The 17826-nt window shown below is 42.9% G+C and overlaps 1 protein-coding gene across 1 annotated transcript; it reads right to left on the bottom strand.

The window, feature by feature from the left end:
• Positions 1 to 474: 474 nt before the first annotated feature.
• On the bottom strand, positions 475 to 17261 carry rac3b (Rac family small GTPase 3b). Its single transcript, XM_063481785.1, has 6 exons — positions 17083 to 17261; positions 12367 to 12438; positions 10395 to 10512; positions 8215 to 8277; positions 7451 to 7610; positions 475 to 2800 (listed from the first exon to the last, which is right to left on the bottom strand). Exons 1-6 carry the CDS (start codon positions 17115 to 17117, stop codon positions 2670 to 2672), a joined length of 579 nt encoding a protein of 192 aa, XP_063337855.1. The 5' UTR covers positions 17118 to 17261; the 3' UTR covers positions 475 to 2669.
• Between the last annotated feature and the right edge of the window lie 565 nt (positions 17262 to 17826).

Genomic DNA, 17826 nt, shown 5'->3' with positions numbered 1-17826 from the left:
GTTTGTTTTACTGAAATATAAATGATCAACAGTGACTAAGTCACCAACACATGAAAACAAACTAATGAACTCTGGGTCCTCTTTATTTACAGCACCGCTCCACAACTGAGACGAAGTAATGAGCTAGTAACACAACCTTAGTAAACTTTAGTAACTGGTTCAAGGTGACAGAACCACTGGACACTTACTAACCAGGCCACAGTTCTGGTTATTAATTTAGCTCTTGAATGAATTTACTCAAACATTCACGCACTGCAGGCTCTTGTAGTTTCAGTGTTGCAGTAAAGAATAGCAAAGAGCTGTAGCCTGGACGTGTGCTGGAAAGGCTGCTCGTGAAGCTGAATAAGAGCCATCATCATCATCATCTACAGTCAGAATGATTCATTTGGTCACTTTAATAAATCTAAACAGGAACAGGGCAGAACGCCTCGCTGTGACAAATGTGTGAGGAGTAAATGATGACAGGAAGCAGACTACCTTACATATACATTTGTATTTAGTATACAAAAAATTGAAATATTTCACCACACAGACGTGAAGTAATAAAAAATAAGACAAACAGTTGAAACAAGTATACAAGTCATCTTACATTACATACGTACATGGCCAATGCATTTCATCATACAACCTCTCCTAAGAGTTACAGTGGGTCAAATAACCAGAGAACTTCCATGCAATAGTAGTAGATTTTTTTTTCTTTTGCTGTTTCTCAGCTACATTTCGACACCTTAGCTAGGCAGGACCACACGACATGATTCAACCACACAGCTATGCCAACCAAAGACAGCATAACGGAGCGCACTGCAGTGCTGCGTCTCGCCACACGGGGGAGACAGACACACAGCAGGCCTGCGACCATACAGAAATGCATTTCATAAAGGTGCAATCTGCACTGTTTGCCATGACGACAAACTCCACAACGATTGGCCCCTTTATTGTACACTGTTAGCGACACTTCTAACTTCGACATGAGCAACTAGAATCCCTTTAGTTTGAATTGTTTTAGTTTTACGAGCTAAATATTCAGGTACATGTAGATATTCATAACGCATTCCTTTTCTGAGGATTATTCTGTACATGACTGGATGTCACTGATATTCGTGTTTTTTCCTTCCTTTATGTCACAGATTGTTGAAAAGTCTTGTGTTTTACTACAATACAATATGAAATAGTACCAAAAACTGGACACTAAAAAACTTGGCTTAAAACAATACTGTCTTTTATGCACTACCCCAAACGGTCTCACTGACACCGACACATGCCCGTCCACCCGTGCACGCACGCAAACACACCTGTCACGCACGCATTCATGTGCTTGCGCACAAACACACACACACACAGTCTAAACAATGGGATAAATTAAGACAGAATATTTTAAGACCCATGCAAGCTCCTCCACTCCCACAGGCAGAACTCAGGCAGCAAGGTTGTACAGCCCCCATGTGTTTGGCAAGCTCGTCTGTCACATCTTCACAGTTAAGAATAGTTACCCAAAGAAATTGACCAAGATCAGGCGACTGAAGCAAGAACACGCTGTAGGGGCATAGCCAAATAATTCTTCAACTGATCAGAGGATGCTTCTGAAAGCGAGCGAAAGGTTTGCAGGTAGACCTCTAAAGTACAGTTATTAACTCGGCAGACTCTATTCGAACGAAACAGACAAGCTTTGACTGAAACCTCCAGTTAAACCTTTGTGTCTCACTGAAAATCTCTTTTTTCTCATTGAAAAGTTAAGAAAGATAACATGGGCCTATGATTATGAATCTGTGCATGGCTTTACTGAGATGAAACCAAAGAGGATGAGTTCATGGTTACATGTTTATACTTTGACTGCAGCGCTGATGTGATCGTTTGGCAGGAAATCTGTCCTAACTCGACAAGTTACTGAGAGGATTGAACAAATACAAGCAGTTAGACTATCGTTACATCGTTATGCTAGTTAAGAACAACAGGGGGCTGCTTTTGCCCAGTCTTTGAGGGAAACAGCATGACCTTTCTCTAGTTTGCTGTTTAATAATGAGACACTGATCTGGCAGTATAGAGCAATCTTGAATACCTTGCCATTTTAAAGAACTTGGTTTGGATCGGGAATAATAAAATGCCAATCAGGACACCTGCCAGTGAACCAAGCTGTCAGATAGTCTAACTGCTGGTGTTTCTGTCATGTGACCACAGATCTCAGGGGTGACCTCGCTGTGCATACTGTCAGAAATGAGGGCTGAACGAATGAAGGCAGTATTTCTTTTAATGTGCTGATCCTAGATCAGAAGCTGAGGGTAACTTCAGAGCTGAAGGCGTATTCACAGTTCATGTTCTATCTAGTCAGCACTGCATTATTTCAAGCAAGCATAGCTGAGAAACAAAAGACGTTGCAGTAAGAAGATCTAGAAGTCTTTGTGAGCCCTCGTGGCAACATGACACGTGTCTATGAGTACAAAGCAGTTGGACAGTCATTGTTTTTCACAGAGAACCTATGACCTTACTCTGTAATGGTTAAAAAAATTGGGTTAAATATTGGTCCTACCAATATGATTTTGAAAAAACATCGATATAAAGAAAGCAATCTCAGCAGTGCACACTCACTCTCGCTAGTTTTCTTTCTCATCCTCTCAGAGAAGTAGTGGTTGTTGTTCATGGTGATGTAGTGTAGTGTTAGCAGTGTTTCCTCCTTAGAACATGGTGCATCTCTTCCCCCTCTTCTTCACGGGTGGGGGGCAGAGCACAGCTCGGATGGCCTCGTCAAATACCGTCTTCAGGCCTCGCTGGGTCAGCGCAGAGCACTCCAAGTACTTCACGGCTCCTGAGGACCAGGGAGAGGGCATGATGGGAAAAACTCCTGATACGCCCATCTACATTACCCAACAGAGCACCTAGCACTTGAGCACACACCAAAGGGCCCCACCAGATAACTGTCCATGCAAATACTGAGGAGAGTATGAATAAAGCAGGGGTCTCACACTGAAATGAGCTGAGGGCCACCGCTGGCACTGTCATCTGAAGGATACTTTAGTGTTCAATTAATACAAAAAGCAAACATTTCGGAAAATGTTTTGTTGGTTTTTTTAAATTTCAAATATCACATAGGCCCCGGGGTAGACCCAGGACACGCTGGAGAGATTATATCTCTCGGCTGGCCTGGGAACGCCTTGGTGTTCCTCCGGATAAGGAGGTGGCTGGGGAGGGGGAGGTCTGGGCTTCTCTGCTTGGGCTGCTGCCCCCGCGACCCGGCCCCGGATAAGCAGAAGAAAATGGATGGATGGAAATATTATATAGCAAGAGACATTTTCTTAACTAACTGAATGGTTTCATTGAAAGACCAAATAAACACAGTGGTCCTCTCTGTCTGTCACACACGTGGCAGCACTGCTGCTGTCATTGTGTTCGTATTTAACAACATACAAATGCAAGTGACACAAGAGTTTGTGAGTCTGTCACTGAGCTACCAGCCTCAGCATGTTTGTGCTCTCTGCTCATGTTGCCTTCATATTAAATCATTTAAAGAACTTATTTGAACATTGCACTCAACAACAAACAAATCCTCTCTAACAGCAACAGTCACTTCAAACTGCATTAGATTTCTTCACATCAATGTAGGGGTGACGTGGGCCGCGAGTGGCCCCCGGGCTGCCAGTTTGAGACCCCTGGAACTATTACAGAAGGTGCGTGATCTTTTTTTCTTCCTTGACAGAAGGCGAGTGGAATTCAAATCACAATATAAATATTTACTAATAATTTTTTTATTTTAAATGAAATAGTTTAAACTTGTTTTTAAACACTGTTTATTTTGGGCGTTTAAAAAATGTACCAGATGACACGCTGTCTCTACCCACTGCTAAACACAGCCACAGTTCTCCAACAACTGGGAAGCTGAGTAAAATGTACATATAAAAACAAAACAAAGTGATTTACAAATCTCATAAACCAATACTTTATTCACAATAGAACATCTCCAAAAGGTTGTGATAGGAGTATGTTTCCATCTTTGTAGTATCTTCTTCTAACATCTGGAAACAGAGGAGAGCAGCTGCTGGAGTTTTGGGAGAGGAACTTTGTCCCGTTCTTGTCTGACAGGATTCTAGCTCAGCAGTCCTGGATCTTCAGTTTGATTTATATCGAGAGAAATCACAACAACACTTGCCTCAAGCAGCTCTTCTTGTTCATCTTTTTCTGAACAGTATGCTGACATTGGTCCATAATTTGTAGACACGGTTTGGACCTGCCTACTTCTGAGGAACTCTTTTTATACCCAGACATGTTACTGACCTGTTGTCATTTAAACTGATTAGTTATAATTATTATTAGTTATAAAAACCCAACGGGTCGCAGCAGATGGCCCCGCCCCTCCCTGAGCCTGGTTCTGCTGGAGGTTTCTTCCTGTTAAAAGGGAGTTTTTCCTTCCCACTGTCACCAAAGTGTTTGCTCATAGGGGGTCATGTGACTGTTGGGTTTTTCTCTGTATGTATTATTGTAGGGTCTACAATTTACAATATAAAGCACCTTGAGGTCACTGTTGTTGTGATTTGGAGCTGTCTAAATACAAATAAACTGAACTGAAATTGTTCCTCCAGCTGTTTCTTTTTAGGACCACTGAGTTTTCCAGCCTTTTGTTGCACCTGTCCCAACCTTTTTGAAACATTTGCTGTCATCAGACTCAAAATGAGTCAAGATTCTTCGTGAAATAGTTCAAAATTAAGAGTTTAAAGATTTAACAGGTTTTCTGTGTTCTATTGTGAATAAAATAGGGATATATGAGATTTGCAAATCATTGCATTTTGTTGTTTTTAAAATGATTTTTTTTTAAATTGGAGTTAAAAATTGTCTTTCTAAATGAGTTAGTCCCTGCACTGAAGCTGTGATAAGACCAGTTTCTAAATGGAATTCTCTAAACTAAGGAAAGGGCTTCAGTGCTTCCTTTATTACCTCCTTCAGTATCCACTGGAGGATGCACTGAAACATCCTTCATTAAAAAAGCAAATAATCAAAGAGGCACAGATCATTCATAAAAACAAATGATGCTGCACAACAACAGTCATACAATCATATGTATGAATCAGGGTTACACAATCATAACAATCAGTGCTGCTGTATAAACATCTGTTTCTTATCACAGCTTTTAATAATTACCGTATATACATACAGATATTCAATAATTAGCCATATTTGTATTGATCAAAGTGAATTAAAGGTTTACTACATCATCGGTTTGAGCGCCGCTTTCAGATTATAAGACTGTTAAAAGCCTTTACAAAGGCCGGAGTAACACTGGATCATCTCCTTAGTGGGACTACAACAATGGAGCAAATGGGATGATCTTCATGTGACAAGCACGTCAACTCACTTTACAGAAAACTACAAACTTGGTTATAAAGTGGTATCTTTCTCCAGCTGTACATACGATTCATGTGCCCACAGCATTTATAGGCTAACATTGCCTTTCCCAGCTATCCTAATACCAGCAGTGGTCTCCAGGTAGTTCTGTCCCTAACTGACATTCTTGGGTCTTTATCCTACAATATGAATTGCTTTGGGTTGACAGTTACTGTAAATTGGCACTTGAACTGGTGAGATGGATATCAGTGAGCTGAGTATTGAGATGAGGTCAGGACAAAAAGACACATATGGAAGTTACTTATAGTGCACTGACAGCCACAGCAGATCGAGTCCAAAGAATTCTTGACTTGTTGTGACTCCCATTCTAATTGCAACAACATTCCCCAACAGATATCTGGTCATTGTTTTCTCACAGTCACTGTGGTCATGATTTCTAAATCCACGTCTCTTTAATAATCATGTTGGAAAGTTAATCAGCTTCAAAAGGTTTATAGAAGGATGTTTCATTGACAGTTGGCTGGAACTGTATTTAATTCATGGTTCCTCAGTTACACAAACATCATTCTCTAATTACGCCTTCATGCTTCTGCTCGTCAGTGAGGGTGTGGGCATGTTTCAGCACCCAGCATTCTGAGGTTGGATGTTCCTCACTTTAGAGGCTGAACTCAAAGCAGCTCTAACCCAAACTAATGGTCCATCTTATGTACAGGGGAGGCTGAGCACACCCTCTCTACATCTACGTGTGTGTCTGTGTGTACACAGATAGAACAAACACAGCGTTATGCATTAATGAGTGAGGTTAAAAAAAGTTGGTAAATGTATTTTTCAGCATTGGACACGTTAGCTGCTTTCAGTCTGAATAATTTCTGCTAACCACCAAGCAGCAGACAGTGAATGCTACAAAGCTGTAAACATGCTACTGCTATGCAGTGAATATGAGCTCTTATTTTTCTTAAAATGTGACATTTTCTCGGTTTAAACATTTATTTTTTATGTTCTATTATCAGTAAAGTATGAATTCATGAGACCTTTAAATCTACGCAGTCTGTTTTCATTTACATTTTCACAACTTTTTAGGAATCGACTTTGTAAAGCGTGTTTCTGTCCACTGTGTCACATGAGCCCCTTTTCCATTAGTACCAACTCGACTCGCCGCGGATCGACTGTAGTACTAACCCTGTAGTACCTTGTCGTCATAGCAACGCGTCTGCGTGTCCCGCGACGTAATTAATATGCGACACGAACGCTACAACAAAGGTGGACATCGAGGCGAATACATACCTGCAACTCGGTCCGTGGCTTTTCGTCACACTCAGAGATCACTGCGTTGTTTTTGTAGCCATTTCCCTCGTTACAGAGTTTCAAAAATGGCAATTTGGACTTTCGTGAACGCTCTCATGACTCATCATACGGCCAGCCAATCAGTGGCATACAGTCTGATGACGTCACATTTTACTACCTGTTTGGATCGCTTGAAATCCCGGGGGGCAGGTGCTAAAAAAGTAACTGGTACCTGGAACTATGGCCTAATGGGAAACCCTGAAAACCGTGCCGAGTCAATCCGTGGAGGTTCTATTGGAAAAGGGGTTTGGTGACCTCGTTTGTAGAAAGCTACATACATTTTTTAAGTAAAAAGTACTTATACTGCATTGTAACATTACTTTACTACAGGGAAAGCTTGTGCATTTGAAAACCTCAGTAAGAGCAAGAATGAGCAGTCGAAGTTTAATCAAAAATCACATGTAAGAGTACTGAGAAGTACAAGAACCTACTCCGTCCATAAACAACTGATTTCAGTTTGACACAAGCATTCGGCCGCTGAGAGGTTTTCACCGTGCAGGAAGGGCATGGAAAATGATCATCAGGAAACTAATTAGCAACTAAAACTGAGTTTACACCTACATAAGTGAGTAAATGTGCCTGGTTATATCCCACCTCTGATATAATTCTACTTAATTCCCTCAACCCAGAAAACTGTATATACACTTTTCTTTGGATCAACTGTCACTGGTATCCAATTTAATATCTTACTTACTGAGACAACAGACAAACAGCAATCATATATATAGCTAAATTAATGTTAGAGAAAAAACGATGCCGTTACAGCCAACAGCCTCACCAATCTCTCTCGCCATGGCCAGGCCCTGCGGGTAGGTGATGGGGGAAAGCTTCTTGTCCCGCAGCCTCTCAATGGTGTCCTTGTCATCTCGCAGATCCAGCTTGGTGCCCACCAGAATGATGGGTGTGTTGGGGCAATGGTGTCTCACCTCAGGGTACCACTAGGGCACCACAGGCACCCACACACAGACACAACCACACACAGATGTGTACATATGGATATACAAAAGACAAAGTCAGTGAGAGAGGAGAAAGAGAAGAGTCAGCTGGAGGCGGTGGAAGGACATCATGACCCTTTCCACAGTGACATTCAACAAACTGAGTTGTGGCTACAGAAAACATTGTTATTAAGTTTGAATGAAGGCATGGCTGCATGAACACAAGACATCCTCAGGCAAAGAAACCTCCAATCACATCACACGATGGGACAATCCCGTCGGAAACACAGAGACTCTACAGAGGGAGCCCGGACCTCGTGAAAAGTGTGATTTCACACGAGAGCGTCTCATGATGCTCAGCAGATCAAACCACAGCCGGCCGTGACGCTCCCTCTGCAGAGTGTTTGCACTCGCTCAGGCCTCAGCCTACAATGTGTGTGTCTGTGCTCCACGTCCTACTGGAGTAACATCAAATCCAGACCATTCTAAGCTGAGGACTGAACAGGTGTGATAAACCAGGTGGAGCCAAAGATGTGCCTCCTTGTGGTCAGACTCGGCGTGAAAGGGGGGAAAAGGAGGGGGCAGGGTGGACGGTCAGCGTACTGACCTTAGCTCGGACGTTCTCAAAGGAGGCCGGACTGACCAGGGAGAAGCATATCAAGAACACATCCTGGGAGAGAACCAGAGACATCGCTAGTTGAGAGTGAGATCTGTGTGTGTGTGTGTGTGTGTGTGTAAAACCACCACAAGAAATGGGTTTTATTTGAAGTCTTCAACACTTATTAAAAGTCACAACACAAACAAAGAAAGCCTCAGAGAGGCGTGTTCCTGCTTCTATTGTTTGTTCAAAGACATTTTAAGTGTAATAGACCGAGGACGTCCAGGACAGACCCCGCCTCTCGCCTTATGGCAGCAGGGATTGGCTCCAACCACTGCAAGCCTAAACTGGATAAGACAGTCGATGAATGTTTGGTACTTATCTACACAAGAAGTGGTTATCAACACAGTCCTGGCTTGGGCAAATATACACAGCGGTCCCTCGTTTATCGCGGGAGTTGCGTTCTAAAAATAACAATAATAATAATAATAATAATAATAGGTAATATCCACGAAGTAGGCAGCTTTATTTCTTACAATTATTATAGATTAGTTTTAAAGCTGTGAAACCCCTCACTACACACTTTATACACTCAGACAGGCATGAACATTGTCACACGTTTCTCTCTTGTTTAAACTCTCTCAGAGTTCAAACCTAGAACAATAAGTTCAGTATTATAGGATGAAACCAAAGACACGCGCAGGTGACGACGTTTCATCGACAGTGTTGTGTTTGTTGGGGAGAAAACGTACAAACATACAGTGCAGCAGTTCAGAGTCACACTGCTAGGATTGAAGATTTATGTAAATTTGACAAGCTGAACGCATTCTGTACTGTACAGGAGACACGGCACGAGACTGACAATGGTCTACAGCCAATCAGGACGCAGAACACAATGCGCTGTAATAAAAAAAATAAATTAAAAAAAGCAAAACTGCACAATCTAAAAAAAAAAAAAATCAGCGAAACAGCGAGGCCATGAAAGGTGAATCGCGTTATAGCGAGGGCGCACTGTACATGAAAACCTTCCCTTAATGCAAACTGGAGCCCCGTCCACACGTGCGCGGTACTTTGGTAACTGTAGCTTTTCCTCTGTGTTTAGGCCTTTCATACACGAGTAAATGACGTTATGTCAAAATCCTCATTTTTATAAAAACACAGGGCTTCTTAAAACCCTTCCAGGGTGAACACTTTCAGTAACCATGGTTCTGCTTGTACACTTGGTGAAGGAAAATGATGATTTCATCTTGGACGTCAAAGGTGTGCGCCGTTATCTCCTTTTTTGATGTCAGAGCGTGCTGACCAACGTTTCACCGCCTGTTTTCTTGGCATCGTCATCACAGTGTTTGACATCATTTTTTGCTTTTCACGCGGACAGAGATATGAAAGTGAAAATCCCTGTTTGAATCAGTGCCTGTGTGCAGAATCGCCTCCCAGATCATCCTTTTGGGCGTTTCCAGGCAGCTTCCACCTGCTATTTCTGGATTGCTCCCTGGAAGTTCTGTTGTGCCCACACTGCACAGGCTGATTTCATCACAGACTTTAAATCCAATTCTTTTTCAAACTAACCTGAATTTCACGTGAAGGATTGTCATTGTTGATGAGAGCTGGCAGTTTTCAGTTACAGGGTCAGCAGCTTTAAAGCTGAACACGCTGCATGTTGGAGGAGCTCGCTCATAGTGGAACACCCTGGGGTGTCTGGGGGAGAACATTCAGCAGATCTACCCTGTGCCAGTGCACAATGCAGCGAAAATGGTGGCGTTTTTTTGCTCACTAACTGGATAACCTGCCACAACAATCAAGATGAAGGACTGCCAGAGTTCCAGCATGCATTGCAGACGGGGAAGGGAAGCAGTTGCTAATCTTGAATGGGAGATCGCCTGAACAGAAATAAGTTGGCTTCAAGCCTTTTCCTCACACCGTGTAGGCCATCTGAACTGGTGAGTGTAGTTTGGACTTCTTGAAATATTGGGATAATCATTTGTAATTTAAGGCATACAGTTTTCATATTAAACGGATAAACTGATAAATGTTGGGGTCTACAAAGCATTACAGCATCCTTCGTGTATTAACCACATTCCATTTTATTCCCTTACTCGTTCATCTAAACAGGTCACACAACAGAAAGCTCGGTTCAGTCGCGTATCTGTGGCATGCTGTGAGTGTGTGGGAGGAAAGAGTAGGAATACCGTCTGTGGGTAAGACAGTGGTCTGAGCCTGTCGTAGTCCTCCTGTCCTGCTGTATCCCACAGACCCAGATTCACTGGTTTCCCATCCACCATCACATTGGCAGAGTAGTTGTCAAAGCTGAAGGAAATTGGACAGCACACTGAGTAAAAAGCAGCTGAGACTACTGACAACAGAGTAGTGTGATTACTCCTAAACAACACTTTGCAGAACTACATGACCGCGTAGATAAGGGTTGGTAAATATTTAAGGAAGCTTTTTCTCCTCCAAGTCTACTTTTTGGTATTGCATTACTATTTTTGATAAAAGCTTTTAAAAGAGAGAATGAAATTTAAGGGACTGACAGCAGGAAACAGTCCAGTCCGGAGCTGAACTGGGAGTTCCTCATTCAGGCCAGTGCTCACTGGGCTCTCAGGTATCAGGTTTTTCTGCTGAGGATGGGTGCAGCACTTTGAAACCGAATTATTCTACTAACTCTAATTTGATATGAACTGGTTTCCAACTTCTATGCTGTTGGAATATGCTGAATGACATATTTGGTCCTGCTGCTAGTTATCTTACTGATGCTGTTAGGAACCTTGGAGTCATTATGGATAGCTCATTTAAACTAGATAAACAGGTATCTAGTGTGGTTAAATCCAGCTTTCATCAATTACGTCTAATTTCCAAGGCTAAATCTTATATTCCCTACAAGGACTTGGAGAAACTTATTCATGCCTTCATTACTACAAGGCTAGATTACTGTAACTCCTTGTATATGGGCCTACAACTCTCCCTTCTTCAACGACTGCAGCTAGTTCAAAATGCCGCAGCTCGCCTTTTGACTGGCTCAAAAAAGTACGACTCTATTACCCCTGTTTTGGCAAACTTACACTGGCTTCCTATTAAATTTAGAATTGATTTTAAAGTTTTATTGCTTACTTACAAAATACTAAATAATATGGCACCTGATTACCTAGCTGATCTTCTCTGCCCGTATAGCCCCATAAGAGCACTAAGATCATCAGACCAACTGCTCTTAGTGCAACCTAGGTCTCGCCTGAAAACCAGAGGTGATCGTGCCTTCGCCGTTGCAGCACCTAGGTTATGGAATACACTTTCTTTCCATATACGCGCATCGGACTCTATTCAGTCTTTTAAATCACGTTTAAAAACATATATGTTCGATATTGTATTTAAGGTCAATTAGGGCAATTTGTATCCGGATTGCATTGGATTATGTAACCATTTTATTATATTTTCATATTTATAATTTTAATTTATTTGTACTATGATCTTATGGAAAGCACTTTGGTGTACTTCGGTCTTTGAAATGTGCTATATAAATAAACTTTGATTTGATTTTGATTTGATTATGGGATATATGCTTTTCATACTAAAGAGCCGCTCAGCTGAGCGGTTTAACACGACTGAGGTGAGATGTAGATATTTTAAAAACAAGATTTAAGGGAACTTCTGGGCACAGTTGTCATGATTATTTTGTTATGCTGGTTTAAAAAAATGTAACACTTGTGTCACGACGTAGCTGATAAACACAAAAATATCTTAACAGCTTAAAATTTGAAAAGTTAAAAAAACATTAAGGAGTATACATAAGATCAGTCTGTTTGATTTGCAATATTAAATATATAAATACTACAAATATCATGCAGTGATAAGCATGTATAGTTTCTCAGTGTACAGAACTGTGCAGGAGTTTTCAGCACATTCACATTAAGCAGCAGCTCGCTGAAGGCTGGAATGAGCGATATCGTTTATTTAATCTGATTTCATTTGACATTCATTCGTCTCTTTTCTGTGTTCTCTTTCTTGTCAGCTAAGTTCTTGTAGGAGAACAGCTGTATTATTATTATAATTATTATTAAATCCTTTGTCTGAAACCTTTAGACAGCACAGTATCTTTGACAGAGCGCTCAGCCCTACAGCATTAGATGGTCGTATTGTGAGAGCATGAGGAGTGTTTGGGTTACTCACACAGTGGGGATGTATTCACCGGGGAAGGCATTGGTGGTGTAGCTAATCAGCAGACAGGTCTTACCCACAGCCCTGAGGAAGTGACAGCAGAGGATCCAAAATTAGGCTGCAGCTCCACTCTCATACAAAACCTGAGCGTAAACAGGCTACATGTATGTGTGAGCACAATGGAGGCCTCTGTCCCCTTTCAGCTGAGTGCCACACAGACATTGGCCTACATACATGTTGCCTAGGGACACAGTAGCCTTCTATGGTAGCCACACACACACACACACACACACACACACACACACACACACACACACACACACTCTTATATCCTTGTGGGGACATCTCATTGACATAATGCAACCATCAAACATGAATGCCTAACCCTGACCCTGACCCTAAACCTAACCATAACCTAATTGTAACCCTGACACTAGAACAGCATGAGTAAAACCACATTTTGAGTCTCAAGAATGCCTTCAGACTCGTGGAGACCAAAATCCCGGTCCCCACGAGTATAGTAAACTTCCAGTTTTTGGTCCCCACAAAGATGTTAATACCTGTCCACACACAGTTACTCGCAGACATAGCCCACCTCTCCTCTGCTCACAGGCCCACAGCACCCCTCCCCTCTGACTCGAGCCACTCGATGCTACACAGACTGGTGGTGGCATGGATGAGTATTGGCTGGCTGCTCATGCATGACTCATGAGCGATTCTGTGTGCTCGTCTCCACAGACATGACAAACAGCAGTGACACACGGTGGCAAAATGTGTGACTGATATAAGAGTGATTTGAGGTCAGTGGGTCTCTGTTTGGTCAGAAGGGAAACACTGACACTTACAGCTGCTTCATTAGTCAGTTTCAATGATTACGATTATTCTTCAGAAGATCGAGTGGCTCATCTACTGATCTAAACACTGGTGGTGTGATCCCCAGCTCATCCAGGCTGTCCTTGGGCAGCACACAAAACCCAAAGATCTATGTGACTGTGTCACAGACACAAGAGCTTGAGGGCCCACAGAATAAGAACTGTATAAATAAGAAATTACAGCTACAGTGAGATCTGCTATGACGGTTTGGTAGTTAGGGCTGAAGATGCTAAAATCTTAGAAATATGGTATCTAACCAGATTCTTACTCTGGATGGCATTACCTTGGCCTCCAGTAACACTGTGAGGAACCTTGGAGTCATTTTTGACCAGGACATGTCCTTCAATGCACATATTAAACAAATATGTAAGACTGCTTTCTTCCATTTGTGCAACATCTCTAAAGTTAGAAATATCCTGTCTCAGAGTGATGCTGAAAAACTAGTTCATGCATTTATTACTTCCAGGCTGGACGACTGTAATTCATTATTATCAGGAAGTCCTAAAAACTCCCTGAAAAGCCTTCAGTTAATCCAAAATGCTGCAGCAAGAGTCCTGACAGGGACTAGAAAGAGAGAGCAGATTTCTCCTGTATTGGCTTCCCTTCATTGGCTTCCTGTTAAATCCAGAATTCAAAATCCTGCTCCTCACATACAAGGTCTTAAATAATCAGGCCCCATCTTATCTTAATGACCTTGTAGTATCATATCACCCTATTAGAGCACTTCGCTCTCACACTGCAGGCTTACTTGTTGTTCCTAGAGTATTTAAAAGTAGAATGGGAGGCAGAGCCTTCAGTTTTCAGGCCCCTCTTCTGTGGAACCAGCTTCCAGTTTGGATTCAGGAGACAGACACTATCTCTACTTTCAAGATTAGGCTTCAAACTTTCCTTTTTGCTAAAGCATATAGTTAGGGCTGGACCAGGTGACCCTGAATCCTTCCTTAGTTATGCTGCAATAGACGTAGGCTGCCGGGGATTCCCATGATGCATTGAGTTTTTCCTTTCCAGTCACCTTTCTCACTCACTATGTGTTAATAGACCTCTCTGCATCGAATCATATCTGTTATTAATCTCTGTCTCTCTTCCACAGCATGTCTTTATCCTGTTTTCCTTCTTTCACCCCAACCAATCACAGCAGATGGCCCCGCCCCTCCCTGAGCCTGGTTCTGCTGGAGGTTTCTTCCTGTTAAAGGGAGTTTTTCCTTCCCACTGTCGCCAAAGTGCTTGCTCATAGGAGGTCATATGATTGTTGGGCTTTTCTCTGTATCTACTGTACAATATAAAGCGCCTTGAGGCGACTTTTGTTGTGATTTGGCGCTATATAAATAAAATTGAATTGAATTGAAAATGCTTGTTGGGAGGGACCAACATGGCCAGGGTTAGAAATGAGTCCATCACAGGGTAAGCTCAGGCCCTGCAGTTCTTTTTCAAAAATCAGATGTGGCTTTGATATACAAGCAGATTTTAGGTCCTTCAAGTGAAAATGAAATGATGCTTCAGAATAACTACCCACGGTATAGGAGAGAAACCATGCAGGAACAGACAACATGCGAAGTTCAAAACCAGGACTTTCTTGCTGTGAGGCAACAGTGCTAACCACTGTACCACCGTGACACCCACTGAGGTGGAGATGTCAAGCAGAACCCGTCTCCTGGAGAGGAAAATATGCAAAGCCTTTGCTTTCACTTCCAGAACTCTGGACTCACACAGTACGTCTCTCAATCACACCTGTTTCACTCAAAACACACAAATGGTTCAGATTTGCTCTGCGTTGCACAAACTGAAGCTGTAAGATGTACACGCTTCAACTTCAATTCAGTTTTATTTATGTAGCACCAAAACACAACAAAACAAGGTAAAACCCTACAATAATACAAAGGTCACACATGAGTGTGAAGCACTGAGTACAAAATTCACACATAACTGAGTTTAAATGTCTCCAAACAGATCCACAGAAACAGAAAGTTGAAACAACTGCAGAGAAACAGAGATGCTGTTACACAAACACACACACAGTGCTACACGTTCAGATGTGCAGCAGTGAATACACAGGTGCTGGTAATACCACATCCCTGCTCCGAGTGTGTCAGCGAGCCAGTGTGAAGCTGGTCCACGACCCGGACACTGAAGCAGCGAACCCTGCTGTCGTTCACGTCATTACGTCCCTGTGTGCTACTGTCAGCGTGGGTCAAATAACGTGAACGACATCAGGTAACAATCTGTTCACATTCTGAAGACACCAAACACACAACTAGCAGCATCTGTACAGTCTGTATTAAAGCTGTTTGTGGCAACTGACGAGAAAAACACACATTTTTATATCCCGCCCACCTCGTAAACAGCCTCATCGCACATAGCAGCAGGTTCCTGTTGGAAACAGCTTTCTGAGCCCATGCTGCGTTAATCTCAACAACACGGTCAGGGTTACTTTTTCAAGGGCTGTGTGCGATATTTAAATTCAGTGGATTCCAACCACCGACTGCATAACAAAGATGCAAGTATCCACCGCGGGCGTCACACTTTGATTGCGAATGCTCAACCTGTCACTGTCATGCTGTAGCTCTTTGAATCCTAACATCAGCCGGGCACGGAGGCTCAGTAGCAGACTCAGGTTTAGTCTTCCTGGTGACTGCATTGGGCTTTGTGATGTCATCAGTATAACTTGACACCTTTGAGTTGAGACTAGATTAAACTGCTGAGCATCATTTCCACAGAGACTTTGGTGAAACTGGAGGTCTTTTCCTGGTGGCCATTAGAAGTAATGCATCTCTAAGGTGCCATTGCTTTTCACACCCAGAAGCTACTGCCATCTTTACTTACAGTCTGTGCTTCTAAAATGAAAAAAGAGTATTTAAAGAATTTTTAAATGACATTCATATAATTTTGCTGCATTTTTTTAAACTTTTGCTACAAATCCAAGGCAGCCCGTTTCTCTACAAGTCAAAGACTCACACTTGTGCAGGCTGTGGCACAGTTAGCTCAGTGCAGATGATCTGGTTAGAAAGAGCCATAAAACCAGCGCAGCTCCTTGGAAATACCCGGCTCTTAGTTTGGCTAGGCCCACGAGGTTAAAAATTCAGCAATTGGACGATGTTTTAAAAGTTGCTGAATGTGTGTTAAATAAGTGTGATCTCAGTAATGACCAATAATAAGTGAGACTAGGACTTCTGCAGTGATCGAGCGGCCCCAGCTCCCTCTGGAGGCAGTCGAGGACCTCTCGACTTGAAAGGTAAACTGAGCTTGTTGGTTGGACTGCTCCGGCTGTGTCTGCACACATCACCGTGCTGTAAACACAGTGTGTGAAAACAGCAGCACTGACATTGAACATTTGCACTCAGCATTCTTTTATTTTCCCATTTTGCCTTTGATGATAAAAAAGACCTTTGGCCCGCTGCTAATGTTTGTAAGAACTGATATGAGTGCCGGTGGCTTTAATCAGCAACCACTAATCATATTAGCATTTCCAAACGGCGCGGTGCATTCTCGCGGCAGACTTCAGTGCACATGCCGCTGGGTGGGATCTGGATGCAGTAAGAGCAGAATTAGGGCAGCGGGGCCTGCTGCTTGCCACTGACAGGGCCACAAATTCCTTAGCGTGCATCAGCACTTCAGCCCGCCTTCAATGGCCTACCAGGCGTGTAGGTGTTCCCGCAGCATCTCGATGCTCTTCTCCTGCCTTTGCGCTGGATGAAGACGTGGAGCTGTATCTGAGAAAGACAGGCGACCGACGGATCGCCGAGCCCCAGCCCCTTTTCACTACATAGCATCCTCCCATCATCCATCCATCAGTGGATGCATCACTGAACCCCACATGACAAATGTGCCGCTGTGCCGTTTCTGTGAGCGTGCTCTTACCCGTCGCCGACCACCACACACTTAATCGCCTGCATTTGGACAGCAGCTGGAGGCTTTCAGGGAGCCGGCGCTGGGAGTTCACCGATCCGACAGTAAGCGCTGAGGTCTCGTATGAGAACAGCGGGCCAGTCCGCTCAGCGATGGAGCCGCAGTGAAAAGGGTCGATGACGAGCAGTTACGACAGTCTCCGAGAAGTGCCGAGTGTTCTTAAAGGGACAGAGGCGGAACAGAAGAACTCCAGTACACGACGAGATGGTTCGCTCCGATCACTTCCGCCATCGCTACATGCTACCAGCTATGCTACTTACGTTACATCAATAACGTTAAGTGCAGCGTTATAAAGACAGCTAGTACAGGGCAATTCACGTGACTGAGCACAAAGATATTTAGTTTAATCCCGTCGGACAATCCTGATCTAAGCCTCGTGAAATGCATCGTAGACATTTAAATTGTTGTGTGTTCGCTGCCTTCATAAATATTTAGAAACGCAGACCAGAAACGTACTTAATCGTCAGATTGTGGAAACGTTTAGAATTGATCATATTCGATCCAAAAGAAATTTGTCTTGTACAAGTTTCCTTTTTGAAAGTGGAAACTTTCAGCTTGATGAAAGTTTCAACGTATTAAAAGAAATCTTAAACGACCCCGATCCCCTGAATATGAATTTCAGCAGCGCAGCAGTTTTACGTTAAAGCTCCACAAGCTTGTGCCTGAATCATCTTGGCAGTTAATGATCTTTGGCTG

The sequence above is a fragment of the Pelmatolapia mariae genome, linkage group LG8 (assembly GCF_036321145.2).
Source record: "Pelmatolapia mariae isolate MD_Pm_ZW linkage group LG8, Pm_UMD_F_2, whole genome shotgun sequence".
Lineage (NCBI taxonomy): Eukaryota > Metazoa > Chordata > Actinopteri > Cichliformes > Cichlidae > Pelmatolapia > Pelmatolapia mariae.
Note: the sequence above shows the minus strand (reverse complement) of the source record. Positions and strands in the feature narration are given on the sequence as shown.

What these genes read in the sequence shown, in the direction of transcription:
- rac3b (XM_063481785.1), bottom strand. Translation starts at nt 17,117, where the DNA reads ATGCAGGCGATTAAGTGTGTGGTGGTCGGCGACGG. An exon ending in GGTGAATACATCCCCACTGT is followed by an intron (nt 10,513 to 12,366) that starts GTGAGTAACCCA and finishes AATTTCCTTCAG; the next exon opens with CTTTGACAACTACTCTGCCA. An exon ending in TTGAGAACGTCCGAGCTAAG is followed by an intron (nt 7,611 to 8,214) that starts GTCAGTACGCTG and finishes GTGGTGCCCTAG; the next exon opens with TGGTACCCTGAGGTGAGACA.